The sequence below is a fragment of the Oenanthe melanoleuca genome, chromosome 1A (genome assembly GCF_029582105.1).
Source record: "Oenanthe melanoleuca isolate GR-GAL-2019-014 chromosome 1A, OMel1.0, whole genome shotgun sequence".
In the NCBI taxonomy this organism is placed as follows: Eukaryota; Metazoa; Chordata; class Aves; order Passeriformes; family Muscicapidae; genus Oenanthe; species Oenanthe melanoleuca.
This window is the reverse complement of record NC_079334.1, coordinates 27885296-27912523: the sequence shown is the minus strand read 5'-3', so window position 1 is coordinate 27912523 and position 27228 is coordinate 27885296. Positions and strand designations below refer to the sequence as shown.

General features: G+C 37.1%; 1 protein-coding gene across 6 annotated transcripts in view; it reads right to left on the bottom strand.

The window, feature by feature from the left end:
• Window positions 1–10301: 10301 nt before the first annotated feature.
• Window positions 10302–27228, bottom strand: part of NR2C1 (nuclear receptor subfamily 2 group C member 1) — a 41984-nt gene continuing 25057 nt past the window's right edge. For 4 of the 6 annotated variants that reach the window (XM_056510074.1, XM_056510104.1, XM_056510093.1 and 1 more), the window contains 9 exons: window positions 25818–25965; window positions 25626–25716; window positions 24247–24431; window positions 20867–21029; window positions 19494–19615; window positions 16404–16543; window positions 15162–15299; window positions 11369–11474; window positions 10302–10857 (listed from right to left, as the gene is read on the bottom strand). In XM_056510074.1, the coding sequence (XP_056366049.1) occupies window positions 10683–10857; window positions 11369–11474; window positions 15162–15299; window positions 16404–16543; window positions 19494–19615; window positions 20867–21029; window positions 24247–24431; window positions 25626–25716; window positions 25818–25965 (1268 nt within the window). In that variant the 3' untranslated portion in view covers window positions 10302–10682. The remainder of the gene's footprint in view (window positions 10858–11368; window positions 11475–15161; window positions 15300–16403; window positions 16544–19493; window positions 19616–20866; window positions 21030–24246; window positions 24432–25625; window positions 25717–25817; window positions 25966–27228) is intronic. The other 2 variants (XM_056510123.1, XM_056510114.1) reach the window with 1 other exon arrangement.

Here is a 27228-nt window from a genome sequence, read left to right as displayed (position 1 = left end):
AAAATTAAGTAGGTAGTGCTCAGCTTTAAAGGAAAATGAAACCTGTGTCAGCCAAGTTCACAGTATGGAAATATATCCATTTCAATGTAAAGTCTAGTGGTCTTGAGTTTCCACTCAAAATTTTTAAATTTTAACACAAGTGGTTTTGTTTTCAAACACCTGCTGGTTCTGTGCTCTGTGCTCAAACGACAGCATCTTTTCTGCAACAAGTCTTAGACTTCAGCATATTTGCAGCAGGTTATTTGCATTTTCACAGTCCAAAGTCTTAGAAAATTTATTAGATATATTAAAATTTGGTCAGATAAGTGTTACACTAGCAGGTATAAAAACAGGGAGGAAAACTTACAGTCAGCATTCACTAATTGTCTTTAACTTCATCTACAGAAACCATTATTTTGATATAAACTGTGGATGATGGAGTGTAAAATTTTAAAGAAATGTGGTTTAAATTAGGAAGTCAATTTTGGAAACATCGTATAGGTTCAATACTTATGTTGGTTTCTAAACCTATTCCTGGTTAATTTAACTGAGAGAATTTTCACTTGACTGCGAGTATAACTCCATGAGCAGTTCCTCTGCTGGCAGTGAAATAATATAGTTGTTTGTTGTGGGTTTTTCCTCTCGAGAGTTAAAATTATCTGGATCACTTCACTGATCCGTATGGCACCATGGTTCTTTGTCTGAGAGCACTGTAGAGAACAAGGCATTGACACAAAGCTGGAAAAATGGATCAACCTCTTAATGTGACTTTGATGCTACTGAAGATTTTGTGGGAAATACTTCCTTAGTAGCAGGAACATTTTACAGCATCTTCTTCGAATTACATTTTAATTTTTTTTGTACATTTTCTCCATTACTTTAGTCAAGTGAGATCTCCACTGAGAATTTCATTACCTCATAACTGCTGAAGTCCCATCCCATCTACTTAAATTGCTTCTGTTAATGTGTCACTGTACATGAAAAAGAGAATCTGACTACTGTGTTCAGAAATTCTCCCTGAACTCGTTGCAGATGTCACAGTTGAATACAGTGGAATGCAAATTCATGTATGTCTTCCTAAGGATTTACTGGGACATCTTTGGGAGACAGCATTGAAATGCTGTCAAGGTGCTTGTCACACTCATGCACCATGTGAAATATTTAATTCCTAGGGTTTTTAAATTTAAGACTCTTGTTAGATGTTGCTTTTTTTACCCCAAAATTAGCATACTGAACCTTACTGCCTCAAAAACTCTTGCTAAATACATTTAATGCTGCCATGTTTTTCTCCTCTAGTTCAAGTACATGTCATAAAATTAGTGCCAGAACTCTTTTTCAAGCCTAAAAAAGTCTGAAACAAGCCTCTCAAATCTGAACACAAGTAACTGGCTTCTTTCCTAAGACAGAATAACAAACAACATATTTTTTGAAAATAAACAAGTCTATTTCCTGAATGACTCAAAGGATGACACACTTCCCTTCATTTTGTTAGCACACAATCATCTCACTGAATCCTATATAGTTTCATTTTTCCTTTAAAGAGCTTTATTCAGTGGTGCAATTGATCTTGAAAAACTGAAGTTCATATATTCTCAGAAAGTGCAAAAGTCAACTGATCTACAGAATAATTTAGTGTTTACATTTTACCTTAGAATAACTCTTTGTATTACATTTGCCTATTCTACTGCCATTTCCTCTGTTCTTGGTATGGAAAGTCATGTACATTTACTCTTCAGTGGTTCACAACTGTGGAACATACATTTGCAACAATAAATGGAATCCTTTTCTTAATTAAACTAAGAAAAAATTCCAACAGAAGAAAGACTGACAAATAAGAGCATACCGTGCTCTTATTCCTGCCCCATCCTTCTAAAACTGCAAAATTGCAGAAGCAAAGTCCAATCCACAACACAAATCTTCACAATTCAGTATCCAATAATAATCTAATCCAGTCTCTAACCATAGTGTCACTCACTTTAGTCTAAACAGTGAAATCTCTAATGCTTTCACAAACACATTTTTTTAGTCCTATCATCCCTATATATTTCCCAAAAACACAGTGGAAGAAGTTTTTGTCACTTGTGTTCTACTGGTTGAAAAAGTTAGAAGATAACTTCATATTCTGGAACTAAGGGAAATGTTACCAAACATGTACATATTTCATCATTTTCAAACACATTTGAGTATGTAATCTGTGAGAACAGTTTAGCTCTCAAAACTCCTAGAATAATAAATTTACTGGCACTTTTGGAAAAGACCTGCCACTTTGTGGGAGATGTCTGGGTTTATTTCTCCAGCAGTAACTCTTTGATTTTCCAATGGCAAAATTCTTCCATTAGAGAGTGAAAGAAAAATTGCTTTTGGAGCTGTTCCTCAGGTAGCCTTCAGTAGCCAAACTACGTGGTTGTTCAGTTTTCTCCCTGGTAAAACTGTAGGATGAAGGAGAACTGAAGTCATCATAAAGGAGCTCAGATACCTCATGAACAGCTCACTGGAAGGGATCAGACTGCAGGTCTGCAAAGGACCAAAGCCACAGGCTTGGCTGCTCACACGTCTCCTGCCAACCAACTTTCTTGTCTGGAGAGATGGTATTGCCAGGAGGTTCACAGCATGGCAGTTTGCTTCTCTGGATGTCCAGCAGACAGTTCTGCTCAGTGAAATGTACTGTATTAGTTCAGAAGGACCCATGGTGGAGCAAGTTCCATCTGGTTTCTCTGTTGTCACAGGCAAATCCACCACAGAAGTTTAGTTAAAAGCATTCTCGTAACATCACTTCTGTGCTATCCCTTTTCCCCTACCATTTCACACAGAACACAAATATTCTTGTCTCCTTATCAGCATCCCTCCACCTCCCCTTAATCCAAGCAGAGTTAGCTAGAAAAGATACTTGGGCAAGCATTACTATAAGATCCAGTTATAAAAAAAATAATCAGGAAATGCATTTGTTCAACAATAACAGCCACAAAAACCCGAAGCATCCAGATGTTGATACTTGAAGATGGTGATGCTCTAGTGGTCCAAATGACTTGCTTTCACCTGCAACATAGTGCCTCTGGGGGCACAATTGGTTTTTACATTCAAGCCAAATGCACAACCCTGACTTCTCATTAAGATTCACCTAAGGGAAAACTGTATTCTGTATTAGCCACTGGGTATCAGACAAAGGAAGGGCTATCCACAGCATGTATTAACACAAGACTTGGTACACATGGGGAGAAAAGCAGCTCATCATAGATGGATTCCTATGATGAAACAGAAATGTTCTTTGGAGTTATTTGATAGAGGCATTAGGAGGTAAGGCAAGACTGGGTGCTAGGGATGTTTGTGGCCAGAAAAAGACAAATGCCACAGAGGTGGCCAAAAGGTGGTGGAAAGTTACTAGCAGAATAAAGACTAGTTCATTACCAGACTGACTGGGGAACAAGGCCCTGTAGAAGTTAGTGGATCCAGAGGAGGGCCACAAAAATGGTCAAAGGGCTTATGCCCCTCTCCTATGAAGAGAGACAGAGTTGGGGTTGTTCAGCCTAGAGAAGGCTCTGTGGAGAGCTTTTAGGTGCCTTTTAATAATTAAAGGAGGCCTACAAGAAAGATGGAAAAAGACATCAGGGCCTGTAGTGATGAGGGATAATGGTTCAACTCTGCAAGAGGGCAGATTCAGACTGGACACAAGGATGGAACAGTTGGACTCAATGATGCTAGAGGTCTTTTCCAACCTTAGCAATTCTATGAGTCTATGAAATTCTGTATGATAAAGGTAGTGGACACTGGAACAGGTGTCCAGAGAAGTTGTGGATGCCCCATCCCTGAAAGTGTTCACAGCCAGGCTGGACGGGGCTTTGAGCAATCTGGTATACTGGGAGGTGTCCCTGCCCATGGCAGGGGATGGATCTACATGATACATAAGATTCCTTCCAACCCAAACCCATTTTGTGATTCTAACTACCAAGGAGGGTTAAATCTTTTAAAACTGAGGCAATACGGAGCCTGGAATAAAATTTCTTGGGAAAGAGACTCTAAATGCTTATTCCCAGCTCTCATAATTAATAAATTAATTGCATTAACCAAACTTTATCTTTTACCAGTGAACCTTACATTTTCTCTGCAGTGTGTCGGTGAGTAATTACTTTACTTCATGACAAAAACATTTCAGAATTTAAACATGGAAAGCACGGCAATTAGTTTCTCATTTGGGATAGTGTTCTGAGTTATCTGCACATCCATGCAAATGCCACATTCATTTATAACAGAAGACAACAACTAAAAACCTTACACTTTTTAAATTATCACAGAGAACTCAGTTCTGAAATAGACTAAAACTTGTGCTAATTTCACAATTTTAAACATTAATAAATTATTGTTTTATCCAATTGTATTTAAAACTGAGCTAGGTTTACTTGAACATCTGAAGTCTGCTTCTTTCAAAAGAAAAAGCACTTTGTTCAACCATACTGCAATTTTCAACCTAAAACTGATCCATAATGAATCAAATACTAATTTCCAAATATCAATTTTTGCATTGTATGACATGAAGATCCATGATCAGGGTTCATTACAATACATATTTCCATACAGCATTTTAAAAACCAAGACACTGGTAAATTAAATTTTACAATAAATTATTAATTGTCAAATGCACAGGCCAGAAGGTGGTAAGTATGGAAACAAAGGGTTAATTGCAACAAAGATTAGCAAACAGCAAGATACTGCAGCTACCACAAATCCCAGAGATTGAATATAACCGAGAACACTACACTGTGTAATAAAAATGTGAACCATCCACAAACTATTTGTAATCATATACAGTGTTCTAGGTCCATACAATAATCTGTATAAAACACTAACTAAGTAATAGGATATTGCAATTATTTTCTATAATAAAAACTTACAATTTATTTTTAAAAATACATCCAAAATAGTTTTCCAACTTAGCCAGGTTTCAAGACATTTTAAGTGATTTTTTTCCATACAACAGCAAGACAACTACAGTGACACTGTATTGCTTACACTGAAACTGATTTACTAGCAAACCACAGAACCTGAACAAAATGAACAGGACTAGTTTCAAAAACAACAGACTGACTTTCACTGACCCTGAAGATCACACAACAAGAATAAATGTATTGGACAGATAGGTTTGTAACTACGGAAGGTATTGCAATGAAGGTACTCTTAAAAAAAGTTAAAAATGTAACAAATATTTGCACTAGGAACTTTAGCAGTATGAAACAAGCAACCTAAACCCACATACACGTGTGCAACATACAGTTTCATGAAAAATACTTGAACTAGTAACCTTATTGTGTGTAACAGTACTATCATCTTTAAATTATAGGATTCTAAAATGTATAAAATTGTTTTTCCTTTCATGTAATTAATATTAAAATGATTTTTCTTGCTCTCAACATTGAAAATTTTAAAGCTGTTGAAACTAAACCTCTCCTTTCATTGTCAAAGAGTTTTTGGTTGGTAAATGCCACAATTTGGTTAAATCCTGACTGGCTCTGAAAGCTGTCAGGGCTTGCGAAGATCAAAAAGTTGACATTCAAAGTTGAAAAGAAATCGCAAAAATAATGAAATATTTTAACATCCATGGTGGAGTAAGCTTCAGTAGTCACAGTTTTGTTATTGTATTGACAGTGGTACTGACAGAACACAGTAATATTAGCCAGTCTCTCAGTACCAAGGAATATTCACTCACAGGACTATAAATTATAATAAATCACACAGGTGGTAATGTAGATCATGTAATGATAAAAAATAACTGCTAGAAACACTAAGGGTCTCAGTTGAAGGCAACTTGATATATTTCATTTAATTTAGAAGCAGTTATCCTAAAGTAACCAAAACAACGAAACCAGAATGTCAGTTTGGCTTTTCCATGAGTTGTTGCATTGTTCTTAGATGACTGTAATGGTTAATATGGATGAATAAGGAAAAACCATGTTGATTCCTGTATTTACCTGTTTTAAAGCTCCCATTCCTGAGAAAACCCTGTTATGCCTCATTCCTTATCAAAAGGATGAATTTATAGTTTAAGAACAATTAATGAAATGATTTAAAATAATTGATTAAGATCTCGCTGAGCAAAGTGAATAACACAAACAGCAACTTCCTGTACTGGATGCATCTTTTAGATCATTGTAAAGACAGAACAGGTTACTTGGCAGGCAGCATAGATCAGCTGCATTCCACCTTTACATCAGTCTTGAAAATGTATTATAAAAATGCAAAATTTCAGGGGAAAAAAGGTCACTTACCAGTAGTCAGAGCTGTTTGCTATGTATGGTATGTGTGCACTTTGGCTCTTTAGAGGTCCAAATGTCAGAGGTATCCAAGATCATAACATGCAGGGGTTTTTTGGTTCTCACAATATACAAAAACCTGAATTTAAACAACCTGATAGGAAGCATGACCAAGGTTTCTGTGCTTATGAATTAACATATCGTAAGAATGTAGCCTTGACCTAGCAGTCCATGGTAGTTACAGTCCATGTGTAACTCCAATAAAATTTTAAAAAGGAAAAAAAAGAAAAAAAGAAAAAAAGAAAAGACACATACTAGCTATGGCAAGGCAGTTAAACACCTATCAAGGATTGCAAAATCCTTGCTAGGGCACGCAGAGATGCGGTCAGAATGCTAAGGCTCAGACAGAACTAGAATTGGCCAAAGATGTCAAGAATAACAAGAAGGGTTTCTACAGTTACATCAGTAGCAAGCAGAAGCACAGGGAAGATATGGAGCCATTGCCTAACTAGGCAGGGAAACTACTCACTAGTCATGCTGATAAGGCAGAGGTTCTCAATATCTTCTTTACTTCCATCTTTACCAGCATAGCTGGACCGCAGAGCACTGGATCAAGTATCTACAACAATGCATGTGTCAACCCACCAGGAGGTGAACAACTGGTCTGCAGCCTCTTGCAAGGGCTTAAGCAACAGAAATCCATGGGCTCAGAAGAAATCCAGCCTAGGATACTAAGGGAAGTGGCTGACATTGGTGCAAAGCCACTCTCTTTAAGAAGTCTTGACAATTTTGACATAATAGACATTTCTCATGCTGAGAGCAATCAATCACTGCAAGATGTGATTGGACAGGATACTAGATAGTCTCTTCTGGGGTCCTGTTCCCATGAAAGATTGGAATGAAAGACCTTTCAAGGCCCCTTTAAGCAATAAAGACAGCGGAACCCAGGTATTCAATTGCTGAAAATTTACTTCTGTAGATACACTGGGATTTTCTCAGCTGTTTCCAAAGCTGGACTGTACCACATGAGAGGCTGCATCAGCTGAACCTTTTGGTCAGCTTTAAACAAAGAGCTGCATATCACACCTGAGGCTCAAGCTATGGAGTGAAAAACTTCAAGGATGTGAGAGAGATTTGCACAGTGTACTGCAAGACAAATTTTTATTTCCATCTTACTGTTACCTAGTATATTAGAGTAAAACCCTTCCAAGAGTAGTGGAATGCCTGGAGAACTACCTCCAATATATTCAGGAATAGTATATTATCAATTTCCTTTATACTTTTAATATAGAGAACTGTAAATCTCCTGTGCCTGCTAGGGCCAGAAGTGAGTAAGGGACAGCAAGGGATTAGAAAGCAGGGTCAGAATTTCTGAGGAGAGCTGAACTGGAGAATGATCCAACTCCCATCTGCAACTTGGTCCTACAGATCAAAAATGGGCCTCTAACCCGTGGGAGAGAACAAGCACAGTAGGCTGGCAGCAACAGTCCTTCATAATTCCATGAACTCTGCTGCTGAGATGCACACCTCCTGAGGCACAGGATAGTTATCTTCATACAGCTCACCAGGAAACACAGGTAAAGAACTTGAACACCACAATTTTCAACATGAGAAGAGCTCAGCTGCCATGGCCAGCTCCAACACAGAAAGCTGTCTTCCAGCAAGCCAGTAAGTGCCAAGGCACAGCAAAGGCCCACATACATTGCTCCATGCCATCAGAGGTCCTCTGCTAAGTGCTTTGATCTGTGGGATTGGATATGACCAATTGTGTAGTATGGTCCTCCACAACATTCTTCTTTCTGAACTGGAGAGATTGATTTGACGGGTGGACTGTTAGATGAGGGTAGTGTTCAATGGCTCAGAATCCCAAGGAATATCAGTGACATTTGGAGTCCATATCAAGGCCAGTGTTTTCCATTATCTTCATTAATGATGCAGATTAAGAGATCGAGTGCAGCCTCAGCAGATTTGCTGATGAAACCTGACTGAGTGATGCCTTTGACACACCTGAAGGATGGGATGCCATCCAGAGGGACCTGGGCATGCTCAAGGAGTGGGTCCATGGGAATCTCATGAGGTTTAATAAGACTGAGTGCAAGGTGCTGCACCTGGGTAACTCCTGCTATCAATCCAGGCTGAGGAATGAACAGATGGAGAACAGCCCTGCTGAGCACTTGGGGTGCAGGTGGGTGAGAGGCTGGACATGAGCCAGCCATGAGCACTCACAGCCCAGAAACCAAACGTGTCCTGGGCTGCATCCAGAGCAGTGTGGGCAGCAGGGGAGGGAGGGGATTCTGCCCCTCTGCTCTGCTCCTGTCAGACCCCACCTGCAGTGCTGCATCAGCTCTGGGGTCCCAGCACAGGACGGACATGGACCTGCTGGAGAGAGTCCAGAGGAGGCCACCAAGATGATCAGAGGGATGGAGCACCTCTCCTGCGAGGAAAGGCTGAGAGAATTGGGATTGATCAGCCTGGAAAAGAGATGGCTTAGGGTGACCTAACTGCAGCCTTCCAGTTCCTGAAGGGAACCTACAAGAAAGATGGAGAGGTACTTTTTACAAGGGTATGTAGTGACAGGACAAAGGGGAATGGCTCCAAACTGAAAGAGAGCAGGTTTAGGTAAGATATTGGCAAGAAATTCTTTACTGTGAGGGTGGTGAGTACTGGAACAGGTTGCCCAGAGAAGCTGTGAATGCCCCATTCCTGGAAGCATTCAAGGCAAGGTTGAATGGGGCTCTGAGCAACCCGGTCTAGTGGAAGATGTCCCTGTCCATACACATAGCTGGAACCAGATGGTCTTTAAGGCCTCTTTCAACCCCAACCATCATCTGATTCTGTGATTCTATGATACAGTCTCTGATTGTGGAGCTTGGGTAGAGGAAGATCTAAGCAGCTCAGTCAGTGGAATTGAGAAGAACAAATTCAGTGTCAGAGGCAGTTCTTGAGGTTTTTTGTCTGGTAGCGATCCTCAGGTGCTGAGAAAAACTACAGAACTCAAGAACTTTAGAATCCAAGCCTTATCTAGTAGTCTCTTGGTGTTAGGGTGGCCTTGGAACTGCCACTGCAGAGTGGGCAAAGCCCTCCATTTAATCTGATCTTCAGCTAAACAATTCCTGGTGCAATCATGTGTCTCTTGATTGGATGGGGCTCTTCCTCACTCAGTTTTGCCAGAGAAAGAAAGGAATCATGCTAAATAGAACCTGGCCTTGGCCCAAGATTCAGAAAATCCTAAATACTAATGTCTGAAGGACACCATCACTTTCACTAGGATACTTCACACATTTTAAGGAAATAAACATGCCAGGGGTCCGTAACTTCCTGTTGCAAAAGGAAGCAAGAAGCAACTGAATGTCAGTGTTACTTGTCAAGTGAGTCACACCCTCAAGACAGAAGAACATTTCCTTAGATGGAGCTATGGAGTATGATTCAGGCAACATGCATGGAATATCTAGACCCATTTCTAATACGGAAAGGAAAAGTGGCAGAGGCTATGCTCCCATACGGAAGGACACTCGATTTGACAAACTAAACTTGAAAAGTAATCATACAGGACTCATTGGAAAAGAGAATTATATACCCAAGAGCTAGCCATAACAAAAAATAAAGACATGGACAGAAGTTAAGAGGCATCTAGAATGCCTCCATCACTGGGCACAGAGTATGAAAGAGGGAGGAGCAAGGTAAAAACACAGGAGTACGCTGTCTTTGAATGCCTGCAGTATACACGTCTCTGTTAGCTTTTCGTAGTATAAAACAGCCAATGTCTACCAAGTTATTGCTACAATACAGTATTCTGTTACATCTGCAAAACAGTCACTGCAGACTCTGCTGCTTCTCTTTTGATCAACTGCATCAATGTTAACATCAGAATATTTAAAAATGTGAACATCCTCTACTTTCCCTGCACTTGTAATGGTATCCAGTGTTCAATTCAGCGCAAAACAAATCTCTCTTCAAAACAACAGTCAAAACTAAGTCAGGTCTTGTCTGCATGGAAACTGGCCTTTTCAGGATGTTTGATTATGTATTTTTGATTTGATAAGTGAAAAAGAACTAGTAGCAAAACACTGAAAACAAAACTCAGAGAAGAAAGTTAATTTATTTGTCTAAAACATCAAACTAAGTTGAGATACCTTAGTTCAGTCAAAGCTTCTTCAGTTTCCTCATAAGCCTGAACTTCATAAACAAATATTCCAAGTCCGTCTACCTACAAAAATAGGATGGACAATTCTTGACTTTCTTCACATATCAAGTTAATTTACAAGTCCTTGAAAACAGATAAAGAACAGGAAGTGATCCTATATTCTAATACACTCCACCATGTTTCCCAAGCGTCCTGGAAAGGAGGAATATGAGCCTTCTCTGGAAAGGTGCGTTGGAAGGCTTTGACCATCTCTTGGAGACAGGGTATGCATTTACATCACCACGATTGCCATGGTACAGAATCCTGGACTGCTACTTTTACACGCCATGACCTATGATCTGAGAGTTGTAGTCTGCTGTCTCCATTCGCAGAATGTACGGGATGATGCTGTCAATCTGAACATTTCCAATCAGTCCTGCGAAGAACAGCTCTTCAGTGATGGCAGCACTCATCAGCCTAAGAGCAGGCAATCGGAGAAGAAGTCTAGATAGTCTGGAAAATAAGTTTGTGAAAAGTATTACTTAGCAGATAACAGATTCTGGTGTTGTTCTCCATGATGTTATTAGCAAAAGAAATGACAAGGGACACTACAGGTCAAAGTTTGTTACATCTAGTTCATGAAAGGCTTAAATATTTAAATCAGTATAGCATTAAATTTATGTTTAGTCATGTCTTGACACAGAAAATGTGCGAATGCCTGTCAACTACATGTACTATGTAGGTTTTGGATTTAAGACTAAATGAGGAAATATCCCAAATAGATGCAATTCAAATTGAATGTTACTAACATTTCTGATATTTAATCTTAGAAATTAATAATGATATGAAAAATACTACTCATAATATATATGACCACATGCATAACATTTGAAGTGTTTCTAAAGGTAAGTTTTTAACTTTAAGGAGGTAGGAAAAAAAATCAATATATCTATTACATGAAAAACTGTACAAATCAGTGACTCTGAAAAGAGAACCAATTAAGTAAGCATCTAAGTTTACAGACCTGTAAGTATCATCTGGATACGCCTTTGTTACATAGTCTTGGAACTCCATGTAAGCTTTTTCTTGAAATTTCTCAATCTGTACCACATTTTCTAGACCTGGGTGATCTGAAAAAAACCCCTCTTCTTTGTTATACCCATTCTACAGAAAATGAACTAAAATCCACACAGACTATCCAACATACTGAAAAAATTATGTGATAGCTGCAGCAACTTCAGTTTTAGTGGTAGACACTACTTTACCTCCTTATATTTCTCTTTCTTTACATTTATATTTTATTTAACTTTCCATAAATAAAATCAGACATTTTAAAACATTCAAATAAATTCAGTGCTTCCAATGTTTATGTTAATCTTGATGATACAACTCTGTTCTCTGGGTAGCAGTAAAACAGGATTGTTTCAACACACTGACATTTTCTGGAACATTGGATGCACAAATAATATTTAAGTGAAAAGTGGAGGATAAAATTAAGATCAGTGGAAGAAGCAGAATAAAAAGCTGTGAACTGTCAGTTTCCTAAAACATGCAGAAAACAGCACTGAAGCACAGAATATGCTGTTAGAAGGGACCCATCAGTATCATTGACCATCCAACTCCTGGGCCTGCACAAGACACCCCAAGAACCACACCATGTGCCTGAGAGCATTGTTCAAATGCTTTTTGAGTTCAGATAAGCTTGTATGTAGCCGATTGTTCTTTCTCAACTATTTGGTGCAAAAATTTCAAATGTGCTAATCATAATTTTTAGCAGTGATTTGAACCTACTTGAAATGTAAGCATTGCTAAAATGAAAGGACATCAACCTAACTGCCAAGTCACTCTTGGAAATTATTATCCAGTAATTCTGAACTCTCTAAATGGTCTGTAATTTTATTATCATCTATCTGAATGTAAAAATTTTACTGTCATACTAGCATGACAAATCACGTAGATAAAGAGTTAGAGTTCATGTGCAAAATGCATCACTTCATGCTGCTGCTTTCAGAGCCATGTCAGGAACACAGTGAGAAGTCAACTTCTGGAAACAGCAGTTTGAAGACCACTGCTAATACACTTGCAGCCATTTATGAAGATGTCAAGTCTTCTTGGCAGACCCTTTATACTAATCTCTTTGCCCAAGGCTGTCTTGTGGCAATCAAACAGCTGGCTTGGCACAGCTGAATCACCAGGGCCTACATAAATAGAGGTTCTTACCTTAGGGCTCTGCTGCATGCACAGCCCAGCCCCATCCTGCAGCACAGCAGTAAAATCCTTGCAATTATGATTTCTGGCCTGTGAGTCATTGCCAGGACATCCCTTCTGTTCAAGGTACCATATATTTCACAAGTATGAAGATTTTGTTACACGGCCCAAGGATCAAGAGTCCTGACAACATGTTGCCATTAAAGCAACTACTCATTAGTAATGTAAATTTGAAAACATCAGCTAAGGAAAATTTCTCTCAATCATGTGACTGGACAAGAGTCTTTCCCCAAGGTATTTTTCCTTCTGCCTTTTGTGTTGTCAAATGTAATTTGACGGAGACAAACTATAGACTAAACAAATAGGTAAATACTACTTTTTAAGTGCAGGGTACCTCAAGAAGTATTTTTTGGTGTCTAACAGGACTGATTTTTCCAGAAAGGCAAGAGGATTCTATCATAAATCCTAGTGGACATAATTCTCAAAAAAAAAAAAAGGACTTGAAGTATTCTCCCATAATTTTGTTTCTTTCCTGGAGTAACCTATACCAGTTCTTAGTATAGGAATGACATGAAAAGAATTATTTTGGGATAAGGAACACTTGCAGTAGAATTACCTCTCCTGTAAGTATTATTTATTAAAATTAAACCAGCAAACATCCTTTGACCATTCACTTAGAGAAAATCTCTGCTGTTATAATGGTATATTTGAACCTGTTCAGTCCTTAGCAGAAAAGGAAAACTGCAAAGATTTTCAAGCATGCTTAATATTGTGTTTAAACTTAGTGGGTTTAATGGTGAGTCCTGCTTATCAGGAAACTGAAACTGTTTCAGTGATACAGTGAACTGTACAAGCAAACACATAAAACTATGCAAGACTCTCCTAGTCGTAGGGACTGACAGCAGGATTACGTTTTACAGTAAAACACCCAGGATCTGATTTTCCTTAGTGACCCACAATTGAAAAATATCACAATAGGAATATCTTGTGGAAATTTATCTTTCCTGAAGGGATCCGACTCTACTTATACCACCTTTTATTTGCATGAATATCTTTCATCTCAGAAGTCTTTCATTACTGATATATATATATAGGTAGCAATGGAAGATATGCAGGGTTTTGTTTGTGCACTTAGATGAATACCATGAATTCCTGCTGATGCTGCCACTTTTACTGTAGATACTACATATAGAGAAGATCATGCAAATCTGAGGGAAACTGCAAAAGCAAGAACCTCACAATATATGAATTCTATATATTAGAAAACCTGCTTAAAATTTACATTTTGGAAGTGTCAAAGTTCTAAGAGATTTTCTCACCTCAACTGATTTTCCTGTGTAAGAGTGAACTGCAACTGAATGCAAAAAGAATGTTCGTCTTGGATCTAGTAAGTCTACAGAACTGACAAGAACCAAATACCCAGATCTCCTCCATGTCCTACACTACTGACAGGGGTCACTAAAATTCTGTCAGCATTTTAACATCTGCTCCAATCTTTTCTACAGGACATCAGCATCTACAAAAGGCAGAGTAACAAGGATTAAGGAAGCTGCTGGTGCTTTTAAAACCTTCTAATGCAAAATGGAGTAACTAAAGACTTACTTTCTAAATGTCAGAGTGAAAAATTCTTGAAGATAGAGGAAGTATTTGAGATTTGTACATTTTTCTTTCATCAAAAAACTTCATTTTGGCTTTGTATTAAAACCCAGGTCTGAATGACTAATCTAAGATCTACAAGATATTGACAGAAAACCTGAATGCCTTTTGTGAAAAGTGAATTCTTTCAATTAAAGACAATTAATTTTGTAACTTTCTATACTCCAGGCACATGGGTTACACAATGTAATTACTCAGTGAATGTCTACCATAACCAGAGGATTCTTTCCTCCCTATTGTATACTAATCATCCAGAAGAGAAATAAAGTTATATTACCTTCACTGTCTAATGCATGTGTAGTAATGTTACAGAGAGTACATTAAGAAAATAAGAAATTAATTACATTAAGAAGACAGAAATAATAACGTAAGTAAATGTTTGTGGTGTTCATTCACCAGAAATGCTATATGCATTTTCTGTGAAGGGAGGTGATGTTTCTGTATTTCTGAATGTGAGAACTGATGCCCAGATAGACCTTCATATATTAAAATCTCAACTTCAATCCATCTCATCTGGATGTGCAAGAGCAACACTTCAGAAAATTAAACTGCAGGTCGTCAGAAAATGCACCCCAGAAAGGAAGCACAGAATTAAAAGCAATAAATAAATAATTAAATAACTAAATAAATACATACATACACACATAAATACATAAGAAGGGAAAAAAAAACCACCCAACAACAACCCAAAACAACCCAAAACAGCAAAAAGCATGAGTGGCACAGCCAAGAATAAAAATCTACAATGAATCACATTTCCAGTCCCCCCCAAGAAAAAAGTCCCCAAAGCAACATTCAGCTGTTTACATTAGAAGATTAACCCTTCTCTTCCTACAGTCCTCACACACCTTTCAAGATTCCTCAACAAATACGGCAGTAACTGCATATAATGAAATAGTTATACAGCAACAAATAGCACAGATTATAATTTTACATTTGGAATAATTACATACCAGGACTGAAGAGGACGATTGCTTTCAAATATGCATATTCATATCCATCTAGACACAGCTTAACCATGCTGTTACAAAACTCTTGCAATTTGAAGACATGTTCCATTACTAGTCTTCCTCTGTCTGTTGGCAGCTTATCTAAATCAAGACACACATTAAAAAAAATTCCAAGTTAACAGACATGCAAAAATGTGTTTCACACTGATATTTTAAAAATAATTATTTTATTAGATTGAAACAATGGGAAGTCTATGCTATCTACAAATTCCTATTAGGTCTGAATAATCTTGACACCAACAACTATGGAGTACTAACACTCTTTTTTCCACCTCTTCTAACTGGGGCTCTTCATGCCACTAATGTTTCCAGTAATCAGGGATGGACTAGAGTTGAAATAAAAGGAAGGAAGAGACTATTTAGAAGTTAAGCATACACAGCTACTAGTGACCTGAGCTGTGTCTCAAGATCAGGTAGGACATGGCAGGATAGTGTACAGCTCCATGGGTTATTTTAGTCAGAGACCACGCCACTGCAGAAAAGGTATACTATATGCCTTCCCTGATTTGCACTGAGGGGAATATGGTCGGTGTAGAGCTGTTCCTCTTGAGTCAGCAATAGCAATGCACCCCAAAAACCCCATTCCCTCCACAACCCATCAAATTAGAGTCTCTAGACTCCACAAACTTGGTATCTCTTGGAGATACTGCAGCTGGCATACTGCACAACTGGTTCTTGCAGTCAACCTAAATTTAAATTATAGATATATGTATTTGTAATAGTGATAAAAACATGACTAATTACTATGGTACCCTTTCTGGTAAACATACTTTAAATAGTACATAGACCAAAATTTCCAGATTCCCTTTGTATCTGCCTAGAGACAATCACAGATTTGTTAGTACCTGTACCTGACACAGTACATCTTATCATAAAAGAAGATGACAAATCTATAGTCTGGTAGGCTGATTTTTTCCATTTTACCAATCTGTATTTGCACAGCATCAACAGTGAATTTTTATACACCTAAGAGCAAATAACTGACTTTTGCAAAGTTGCTAAAAAATTCTACCTTGTGGACTGTAGTGGCTAGTATCATTTTGTGTCAATACTAACATGAAATTCTTTAAATAGTACATTTACAGTAATAACTGAAGGACAAATAAAGAGCTTCTGTATACTTCAAAACTTAAAAAAACATCAAGTCATTCCCCAAGTCTGGCATGTGCACAGTATACACCTTACCTTGTTGTAAACTGCCTTGAAGGTGATTAACAAAAGCAGCTAAGATCGTCGCCACATTCATAACTTGGGAGCATTGTGCTAGACCAAGCGTAAAAAGTTCATTCCAGCAGGCTTTTACTAATGATATGCTGTTATCCTGTCTATTAAAAAAGCACAATAATTTAATAAGACCAGCCATTTGCATTCACACATTTTTTTAAATCTGAAGAAGAACACTTCATATAGCATTAACCTTATTCAATCATTGCAACCGACACCAAAGTGAAGCTCTGTATCATTTTTCTTTGCATGCTAGAATTAAAATACCTGGCTTAAATTGACTTTTGTGAAGCAATAAATTTTTGTTTAAATGACCTAAAAGGAGACACACTTCTACTACAAAAGCAAGCTGAAGTTAGAGTAAATTACAACTGTCACAGTGTACTCCATCATGCTAATTTTCTTAGGATTTGGGACAATATTTATATGCATGGACAAAAATTGTGGATGTAGAACAGATTCAGGGGCCTTTTATTTTTTTTCACTTGAAAACTGACAGGTTTAAAGATACAGGGGAAATGGAACATGTGTGATCAAGCTTCTGAGGTTCCTGACTGCTATTTTCTGAATCCCTTTCAAGTTTGGAATAAGGTTTGAAAGACAAGACTTCAAAGTATAAATACCAGTCATAAAGATTTCTTTGCTGTAGATTAGAATTAAATATATCAATTCATATTCAGCCACTTCTGTATTAGCAACCCAACTTTCAGTAATGCCAAACATCTCCAACTCACTGAGCTTAACAAGAGCTCAGTACCTCAGAAAGCATATCCCACCACAGAGGAGTCAAATTCAAGCACCCCATTTCACAGTTTTAGCCAGTAAACATAAATAATGGAAATTTAAAAGAAGTACAAGATCTATCAAAGAAGAAAAGCATATTAAAGCTAGGATTTCAAAATACACTGGAATAGATTTTTGCAAGAATGTTGATGTAATCTTCAAGAACAGTTCTGATGATTTAGTGCAATACTAAGATGTCAAATGACTGGTGAACACAGACTTGTCCTTAACTGGATTACAGAGAGCTTACTGAGTGCAATACTTTTCATTATGATCAAGTTTTTGTTATGGTAGACATGATACTGTACATGCAGCTTCTGCACGTATTTGTCACATCTTCATTCATCTCCTTTAACATATCAAAGGGACTATGCTGAGCACCAATGAAAATAGGGTGCACTGGCTACTCCTCTGATACCTGTGTGTAGATAAACACATCTACAGCATCTTTATGGCTGATCAAAGTTACATTAGAACCAGTTCTTAAATTTGCTTAAGCAGCCTGACAAAACTGAGAGGCTGTAACCAGCTTGGTGAAGGTTTCAGTAGGAAATTCTCTTGGGAACAAAGATGCCCATGCAGGAATATGAACTAATCAGTACTGGGCATCATGAGGTCAAAGGCAACTATCCTGCTGTGACTAAAGGAGAATGTTGCCTGAGGAGGAAACAACCTAGGTACAATTATCCATCTTCCTTACAAAACCATTACTCATCATGCTCCATGAATTTCTCTTCAGTTTAAAAGTGAAATGAGTCACGCTTCTGAAAATTACAGGATATAATGTGTCCCAACTATAAAGGTTGAATTAATTTCAAATAAATATCCATTTGAAAATAGTTTGCATTTTAAGTGCTTCAAAGGAAAACTGAATTTATGTTGTTTATATACTGTTGCCCATGATCTTAACTGGGTCTATAAGTGCTATTACAGGTAAATATTAACACTACTATGGCAGCAGAAAAATACATTGTTATATATATATATATATATGTATATATATATATATAATATATTGTGAGATATATATATATCTGTTATTAAAATAACAAATAAAAAAGAGCATGTGTAGATTTTTCCTGTTAAATCTCTCTGGGGAGAGAGGGTTTCTGTACTACATTTTATTTTTAAGAAGCAATTCCCTTGTTAGAATACCAATTTGTACTAATTTGCAGTGTCTCTCTGTAACAAAAACCTTTTTAAAGCTTAGAATGTCCTAATGTATGCATTATATTATTTGTTATGCATTTTGTAATTCTGCAAGTCAACAATTTTTACCAAAATAAAACATCATATTTACATATTTTTTTACCCTTACTATTCTTTAACTTTATACTATTTTCCTTTCTCCTTCTCCAAACCACAGGCTTAATTACACACAATACAGTATCTTTCCTTAAAAACTGTAGAATCATTCAGCTGAAGCATCTGAATAAACACAAATGGTAATCACAGATCATCTGTGATTTTGACAGCTTTTCTGGAAAAGGGGACAATCCATCACTTTACAAAGGAATTCTCTTTGCTGGCACGGTCATGGGCTATTTTGATATTGAATTAAACAGAAACACTGCAGATTTATTCACCATTTGAGTAAGAGCTGATACAGTTGCTGTATTTGATGTAATTTTATTTTCATAAAATTACTTCTGAATATAACATAAATCACTTCTTCCCACGCAGTTTGGACATGGTTTTTCATGATGATCAGCAATGGACTACAAAACTGAATTTAAGAATTTTAAGTTATAAACTGAATTCTGATGGAGGAGCAGGATGTTATACAAACTGTAAAAAGAACAGTTAGAATTACCTTTTGATTACAGGAGCCATTTATTTTTGGCAAATCTTCTGAAATTACAAAAGTTCATTCTGAATATTTACTGAATCTAGCTATTTTCTTCATGTAAGTTATTAAAGGCAAAATTATTACTAGTAATACACCTTATATGGATAAAAATTTTGGGGATTCAGACAGCAGCTTCTTTTTGGTGACTGCCTGATAAGCATCAGGATGTAGCACAAAGCTGTAGCTATTAAAAATTGTCTTAAATCTACTCCTTTTTCTTACAAAACCCAACCAAACTCCTGAATTTGGACTCAAATTTGGAGTAGTTTTAATTTAGAAAATTTAGCTTACAATTAAGATTTATAACAACTTTAATTAGTAGTTTTATATTTTTAGAAATCCCTGAAGAAGACAGCAAAACCCAAAAATTCAAAAGCATATATCCACAACATAGGTGAATAGAGTAACTGAACACTTACCCCAAAGCTTGGAAAGATGGAATGGAACGTGCCCAGTGCATGGACAAGAAAAGCAACCTGGAGGCAGACTCGCAGATATAGTGAACATTAAGATAATCAGGCATAGGAGAAGGCATGGTGAGCTGCAGAAACAAAGCAGGAAGAAAAAAAGAAAAAAAAAGAAAGTGTAAGACAGTTATTTTACTTTCTTCATAATATGTTTAGGAAGAGATCAGTCTTTTTAGTTTCTTTTAAGTGAAAAAATAAACTTGTTCTTTAAAGAAAACAGGTATAATCCCGACACAAAACTGAATTATTGCCTTTTGCATTATTAGCCACACCATTACACACTGTATGTTATATAACTACAAAGCAACAAAAAAGACAAAAAATTTGATTTTTAGATGAAGATTCACGTCTGAGACAACTGGAGATGGAAAATCTCAAAGCTCAACTTCTGAGACATGCTCAAAGAATAAGAGAATAATCATTGTAACTGGAATTTCATAAAACTTTTTTTTTTTTACTTTTAACTAATATCTTCCAAATAAATCTTACAAAAGAGAAATCTTTTGCTGTTTGAGTAAAATACCTAATACACAGCTACTCCCAAGTCCAAAAAATATAACCAGCATACATCAGAAAGGACCTTTCACAATGTTAATAAGTAAAATTAGTGACTTTACCGGCATACGTGAAGAAAGAGACTTGGCTCAAAATAGCTTAGAACTTGTAATTCTGTCTTCAAAAATTAATACTTTTTAATATAATGTTCTGGCTAATGCAATTTAAAAAAAACCCCTGACATTGGCATCAGAGAGGATCATTTGAATGATCAAAAGAGGCACTGATAAGAGGGGATAAAGTTTAACCAATGCCTGTTACTAAGTTTTCAGATTATTAAGCTTTTTGATTCATCCATAAAAAATAAGATGATTAAAAAAAAAAAGATAGAAGGAATTTCTGCAAGCTTGTATAATGAGAAATAAATCCAGAAGATATATGGCTAACTAACACAAACTGTATTTAAGTCAATTACTACCATGCTAAAATGGGTTACCTACACAAACAAGAAACTGACAAATACACTCAAAATTTCAAAATCCAGTCGCAGATTGCATCAGCCCCACCTGTTAACAGGTGAGAATGTGGATGCTCACTCTGCTTCATGCAATGAAACGCTGACTCTGCTTCTGCAAATACGTCTATGTAAATCCTTTTGTATGGACTACCCAGTATCTTTAAGGTAAGAAACTATAAAATAACCAGTGCAGCTAAACCACCTGAATAAATACTCCTCTAAGAAATTCAAAATTAAATTTAGTTGGATCATTATTGTACATTACTATATCAAAATAGTCATAAGTAGGCAACAGTAAGAAAGTATTCAGTACCCTGAATGCCACATGAGCATCACTGAGTAGTGGCCCCTCTATTTCAACAATGTTCATGCTTGTTTCTCCACCAAGCAGCTGTGCACTGGTGTCAATATTTTCAGAGTTCTGGCATGCTGCACTCTCTCCTGGATTTAATGCTTTTGCAAGAGTATCAAATGCCCTGTAAGATCACAAACAAACAAAAAGAAAGTTTCACTTTAGAGATTGTTTCAATTTAAGAGGAACCTGCACAAGACTGAAACCTGTATGTAGAAGCCTGTTTCAGAGTGTGAGATTTGGAAAACAGAAGCCAGTAGCACGCTTTACATGACATTCCAAACAAAAATTAGCAGCAGATCCTGTTTACACTAGTTGCCAAAAAATTCACAGTTGTGACATATTGGTTGTGCTTCTGAATCACAGTTTGCTTTTCAAGATCTCTAGTGATGTTCACTGAGAGCACTGGCATGAGTGTTTTGAGGACATGATCACCAGACTGCTGTTGGAGTCAGTGCACGTATAAATTTTATAGGCTTTTACTGCTGTGAAGCACAGAGTAAGATTTTTTTTTTTTTAAGTAATGAGTTGTAGTTAGATTTTTTCACTTAATTTGAAAAGATTGCTTCAAAATATGTAAGAGAAAGCACTCCCATGCTTTCAATACGATCCTCAGTAGCCTCTTCTGCGTGGCAGGGACTCTTTGCTTTCACAAGCACCAATGCTAGAGCACAGATGTCAGGACAAGCATATAGATTACTCAATATTTTGCTGCTTGATAACACATGTTGTTTTTCTGTTCATAAACATACCTGAGAACCACAACTTACACACCTACAATCAAAAATATACAGACTTGATCATTGCCTACAGATGACATATCCTGGGAACAGCAACATTTCTATATGGTGTTATGCGAAAAACTTATGCACCAAGGCCTGAAAACTTTACATAAGCTGATTATCAGCTTTTATGTAAAACTCATTCTCAATTTATAGACATGTTTATTACCACAGAGTCTAAAATCACTGATTTAATGCTAGAATCTGGGATAGAACTTTGCCACCTTCTCTACCCTTCTGTAGCTATAGGAATTCATTAACATGCTACAAAAATCAAGCTGTTTGACATAACTACGCACAACCAAATGAAATATCACAGTAAAGGAGCTGCTGACACTGCCTCAAGGCTTGGGATGGTAAATGAACTACTTTTTGGTCCTCACTATGCCTGTGCACCTTTATGTGTACACATGAAGATGACTGGGGCATACACAAGTGGACTATACAGACATACTTGGATCATCTTCTGTCTCTGGTACGTGCAAAGTTGGCACAAAGGGAAGGCATTCATGGCTCAGCTCTAATAACTATACTATACACTCCTGCTAGATCTGAGTTCCAGGTCTTCCACAATTCACTCTTTGCAGTCTTTGGTAGAACAGGCAAACACAGCAGCTCAGTGACAGCTGCTTTTTAAGAAACAACAGGATCTCTGCAGGGCTCTTCACATGGCAGGGACAGAAATGTATCTGTCACCATCCTGTATTTATTCCAGCACAGGCCGAAAAGTCCTTTTTAAAAAGTGTGGACATCCACACGTGTTAACCATGTCTGCCCATGGCACTTTCTTTCCAACTCATTCTTCAATGTTGCCTTCAAAGAAATCTGCTCCCTCCTATCTCATAAACTGCCAGTAGTAAGCCAGTAGAAGTCAGTAGTAGCTTTGCTTCCTCATGGCTCAGTAATGTGAGTCCTCTCCTACACAAAGCCCCAACATGATCAATGTCTGTAAGGTAAAACACCACGGAAAAGAGAATTGAGAACAAAACTTGCCTGGGAGCTATGAAAATCTAGCCCACAAAGTGAGAAAATAAGGCACAATCAACATTAAAATACATGGCATTGATATCCTTTGCTACAAACAATTTTGGTTCTCTTTTTGTCAGGCTCAGACATCAACAGATATACAGGACTGCAGATAAACTGTAAAGAAAGAACATCATGAAGCATTAGAGGACAAGGCATGTAAAATTACAATATAAAAGGAGTGGTGTGCTTGCAGCAAAAGTTGTACTCTATGTCAGCAAAAGTGAAATTACTGCAAGCAATGAGTATAATAAAATACATGAAAAGCACGGATGGATGAAATGTGCTCTCCCAAGCCCCTTAAACTCTTCTCCCTCAATAAATATCTGTGTCTGTTAGACCATGCTGGCATAGGGCCCAACAGGGAAATCAATGATTTAGAGAAAAAAAAAATCAGTTTCTCTTGGAGTAACAACTACCCTTTCACAGCAATGTTTAACTTGAACCTCCCCTCTGTACAACTATCAGGCACCCTACGTGACAAGAGTACGTTAAGTCAGAGCTCTTTCAAGCTCTCCGGCTGAGAGAACCTGAGCCTTTTCACAGACAGACTTTTAAAACTGAACAGAAACCCCGAAGTTCGTAAAAAAAGCTGGAAGTGCCAGCAAATGAAAGATTACTACATCTCTTTGAACAGCCATAGTATTGAATGATGTCTATCAGGACATGTAACAACACTACATATATTGCATATTCTAATATTCTTTACCTAAGGGGTCACAGCAAAGGCCCAAATCAGCATCTATAAAAAGTCAGACTGACTTTCTAAGCAGTATATAAAGAAAGGAGCAGAAAACAATGTAACCTGCTCGCAATTACACAAAGCAGTAGAGACCACAGGGGAAATCAGGTATTTCAGCTGTTACATGCCCACCTTTTTCCCCTTAACAATTTACTCCAAACACATTTTTAGAACAGCATGTAAAATGTAGATGGTGTGTAAAAGAATATTGCTGGGACAGCAGTCAGAAGCTTGCATGAGATGACAGCCAAGGAAGAACATGATTATGATTGATGGAGTAACTGTGGATATTCTGTATATACATCTTACACATGCTCACCACAATGGCTCAGTTGAAACCAGTGCAACACACAAGTTTGTAAGATACTCAGTGAATGTATTAATATTGATAGTGAGAATTCTTTAACTTCTCCTGTGTAGAAGGAAATGCTTTTCAAGCTTTTAAGGTGATTAATAGTTACAAGCACTTAACTTATCACACAGATGAGATCTCTTAAGAACGAGTTTTTCAGGACGATGCAAAGTACTAAGACTACAGTACAAGACCTAATATACCTTAGTGTGGCAAACCAAAAGAGAACAAAATCAGCTGTAACATTTACAGTGAAATTAATTTCAAGTACAAACAACTAAAAGGAAATATTTCCCTAACAGAAATTTCATTTCACTTGGAAGAATCTTACAATATTTATCTTCCACATGAGCTTGTGCTGATATTACTATTACTTTTAAAGCAGGTAAGTTGCTGATTCAGCTAATTGATTGGTCTGAATTGACATAACATGCCTTACCTTGTAACATCACTACTAGCTTGTTCTTCTTGCTTGTGTTCAGGTAATGATGCATCTCCATTACTCAAACTCTCAATCATGGATAGCTCTGTACTGCTTTGTGACACACCTTTGCATTTGCTGAGATTTGCTAATGAAGTCACCACATTTGCCAGTGTACTTAAATCACCTTGACATGCTTCTACCTAAAGAGAGAAGAACAGCTTTTATTTCTCAGTTAACTTGCAGCAGTTAATGTTCAAAGAAGAACCTAACTTACACATAAATGAAGAATTGAGCATATGCAAAGATACACCAGCAAAACTGTTTTCAGTACAGGGGTAATCACAATACAGCAATTAGACACTGAATTGCATCTAAAATATGGAATATTTTGACATTTACTTGTAAAAGTAATAGCTATCTTTTTCTTTCAGAAAGAATACTACTGGTGGTAAGCAAATGCAGAAAGAAGATTTCACATCTCTATGCATGAGTCCATCACCAGGAATATAAGACTGCTCTAGATTATATTTTTAGCATCTTCCTTCCCCATGTAAGAGAGTCAGTAGTAATAGGGTAGGAGAATGTCTGAGAAGAAGGAATGCATGAATAGTCATCTTCATAAACAAGCAGAAAAAGAATTTTGCTTTAGCCTTTTTGGTGTTTATGTCTTTAACTGCAAAGGAAAAAAGTGATTCAGTACTGGCTAGCAACTCAGAGAGGCAGTAAGTTGTGTCCCACTCTGTCCCAGAAAAAAAAAAAAAAAAAGAAAAAAAGTACATTATTACAGACAAGTATGCTGCTGCTAACACCAAACAGAGCAAGCAAAGTAAAATGCATGAAAACAGGATAAGCTAATGTAATATCAGCTGGAAAAACACAAATGCTTCCTACTGTGCATATGTGAGGAAGTTACCACATGGCTTTAGTGGATCAGTAAGTGCAACAAAATGGAAAGAAAGGAAAACCAGCCCAGAAATTGCTGATAAGTCTTATCAGCTTTGCCAAAAAGACAGCAATTCAGGAGAAAAAAATCCAACCATATTTACACATGGCATTGTGCTAGTGCCATGAGAAGTTTCGTGAACGCTTCACTGTATTCGTACAAAAGAGTGAGCCAAGTGTCAGGATTATCCCAACACAAAAATTAAAATAATACAGCCCCCTTAAGACTCTCCAAAAATGTGAAGGAAGGGCATTTACTCTGTTGTATTTTTAGCATTTTTACTATGTGAGTCTAAGAGGATTCTTGTAAAGAGAAGGCATTTGTAACACTGGTATATGTTTTAAAGGAGTGTTTTAAAAATTAATTCAATCAAATACAACATCCTTCTCTCCTTACATATACAATGACAGTAATTAGCTCCACTTATTATATCAGTCATATCATCACATACCTTATCTGGAGTCATCAGCACAGTGGGCTCACTTTTTACTGAAGATGGATGAATGTTAACAAACATTCCCGATTCCAGCAAACCCGTTGATCTGACAGAAAACGGCACAAGTATTAATTTTGATTAATTTTAAAACCGAATTTTCCTTTTTCAGAAGACAGAGATAGCCACTTCTGAATACAATTTACATACCTTGCTGTTTCATTGTCTGTTACAAAAGTTGGGGTTGCAGCTAATGGACTACGAAGATCTTTCCGAATGTAGATCTTTTCTGTAGAAGCTGCACAGTTTGAAGATTTTTCTCTTGACACTTCAATAGGTTTCCTCTCACACTGCACAGCTACAGAAATAACACCCAACTATTAAATCACTCCAAATTACAGAATAAGAGATATTTTTTCTTTACTTCATATTTGATTTTAATAATAATTTCGAAAATAACTAAAATATATATAAAATATATCCCATAACCAACAAGCTAACAAGTTTTATAAATACCAGCACTTTTTGAGTTCTAAGTGAAATTATTTCAGTATTTAAAGTCTAAGATAGAACATATATAACATTTTTAAGTTACAATTAAGGAAGACATGCCCTCATTTTAAATTTGAATCAAAGTGGAAGCTTAAAGCTTCTCATTATGTCAGTTTCACCATCTCACACTCTCACTTCCTTTGTAAAGGACTCATGGTACATTTTTCTATGGATTGTGGGTCTGTGTTGAACCCACGTGACTTCATTCACTTAGAGAAGCTCCTCAAGTTTGAATCTCAGAGAATACAGAGGGAAAGGTACATTCACAAAGTTCAGTTCAGACCATTTAAGATCAAACTGGGAAACACCCTGACCCACAGTCACTGACTTCAGAGAAGATGTGGATTTTTAATTTGAATGACTCAGTGAAACAAGGTGGAATGAATAAAGGCTTTAGGCTACAGATGTATCACTTTGCTTTGAACATTAAAATGAAACTTACAGTATTATCCCCTATGGGGAAAATATGGAAATGTGAAAAATGTGTAACTTCAGATAAAAAATTAAAATATTTTCAAGACAGGAGTAGACTCTGATGCAATTCAAATTTTTACACTGAAAAGTAACTTAAACCCCAAATACTGTAATATTAAGTATTGACAATGCTATTTAAGTCAGTCTACACCCCATAAACAGTGCTTTAAAGGGTGGGAGATGGAGGCAAGTATTTAATCTTCCTTTGCATATGCTGTGCTCTGTAGCAGGGTCTCACTTTGCTGAGAAAAGTGAAAAAAAAACCCTCACTGAGGGAGCTACAGTCCAAGAACATGCTAAGTTTTCCTTCCTTTCTTCACCCCATTGAGGAATGAGACTTCTTATCACCAAACAATCCTCTCCCCACTCAGTATTCCCCCATGACCCAGAGATTATTTTCCTGCCTTCTGATCCCTAAGCCCAGTGATTTTGTTCTGCTTGAAAAGTCTTCTGTGGAGGGGCCTTTTCTTACTTACTGCCAGCTGAACTAGAGGGTAAAGATCCACTTTCACTGCCCCAGCTTTTCCTCCCTTTCTGAATTAATTTCCTCTGTGTTACTGATTTCTGCTGACAGAAGCAGGGCTGTAAGGAGGAA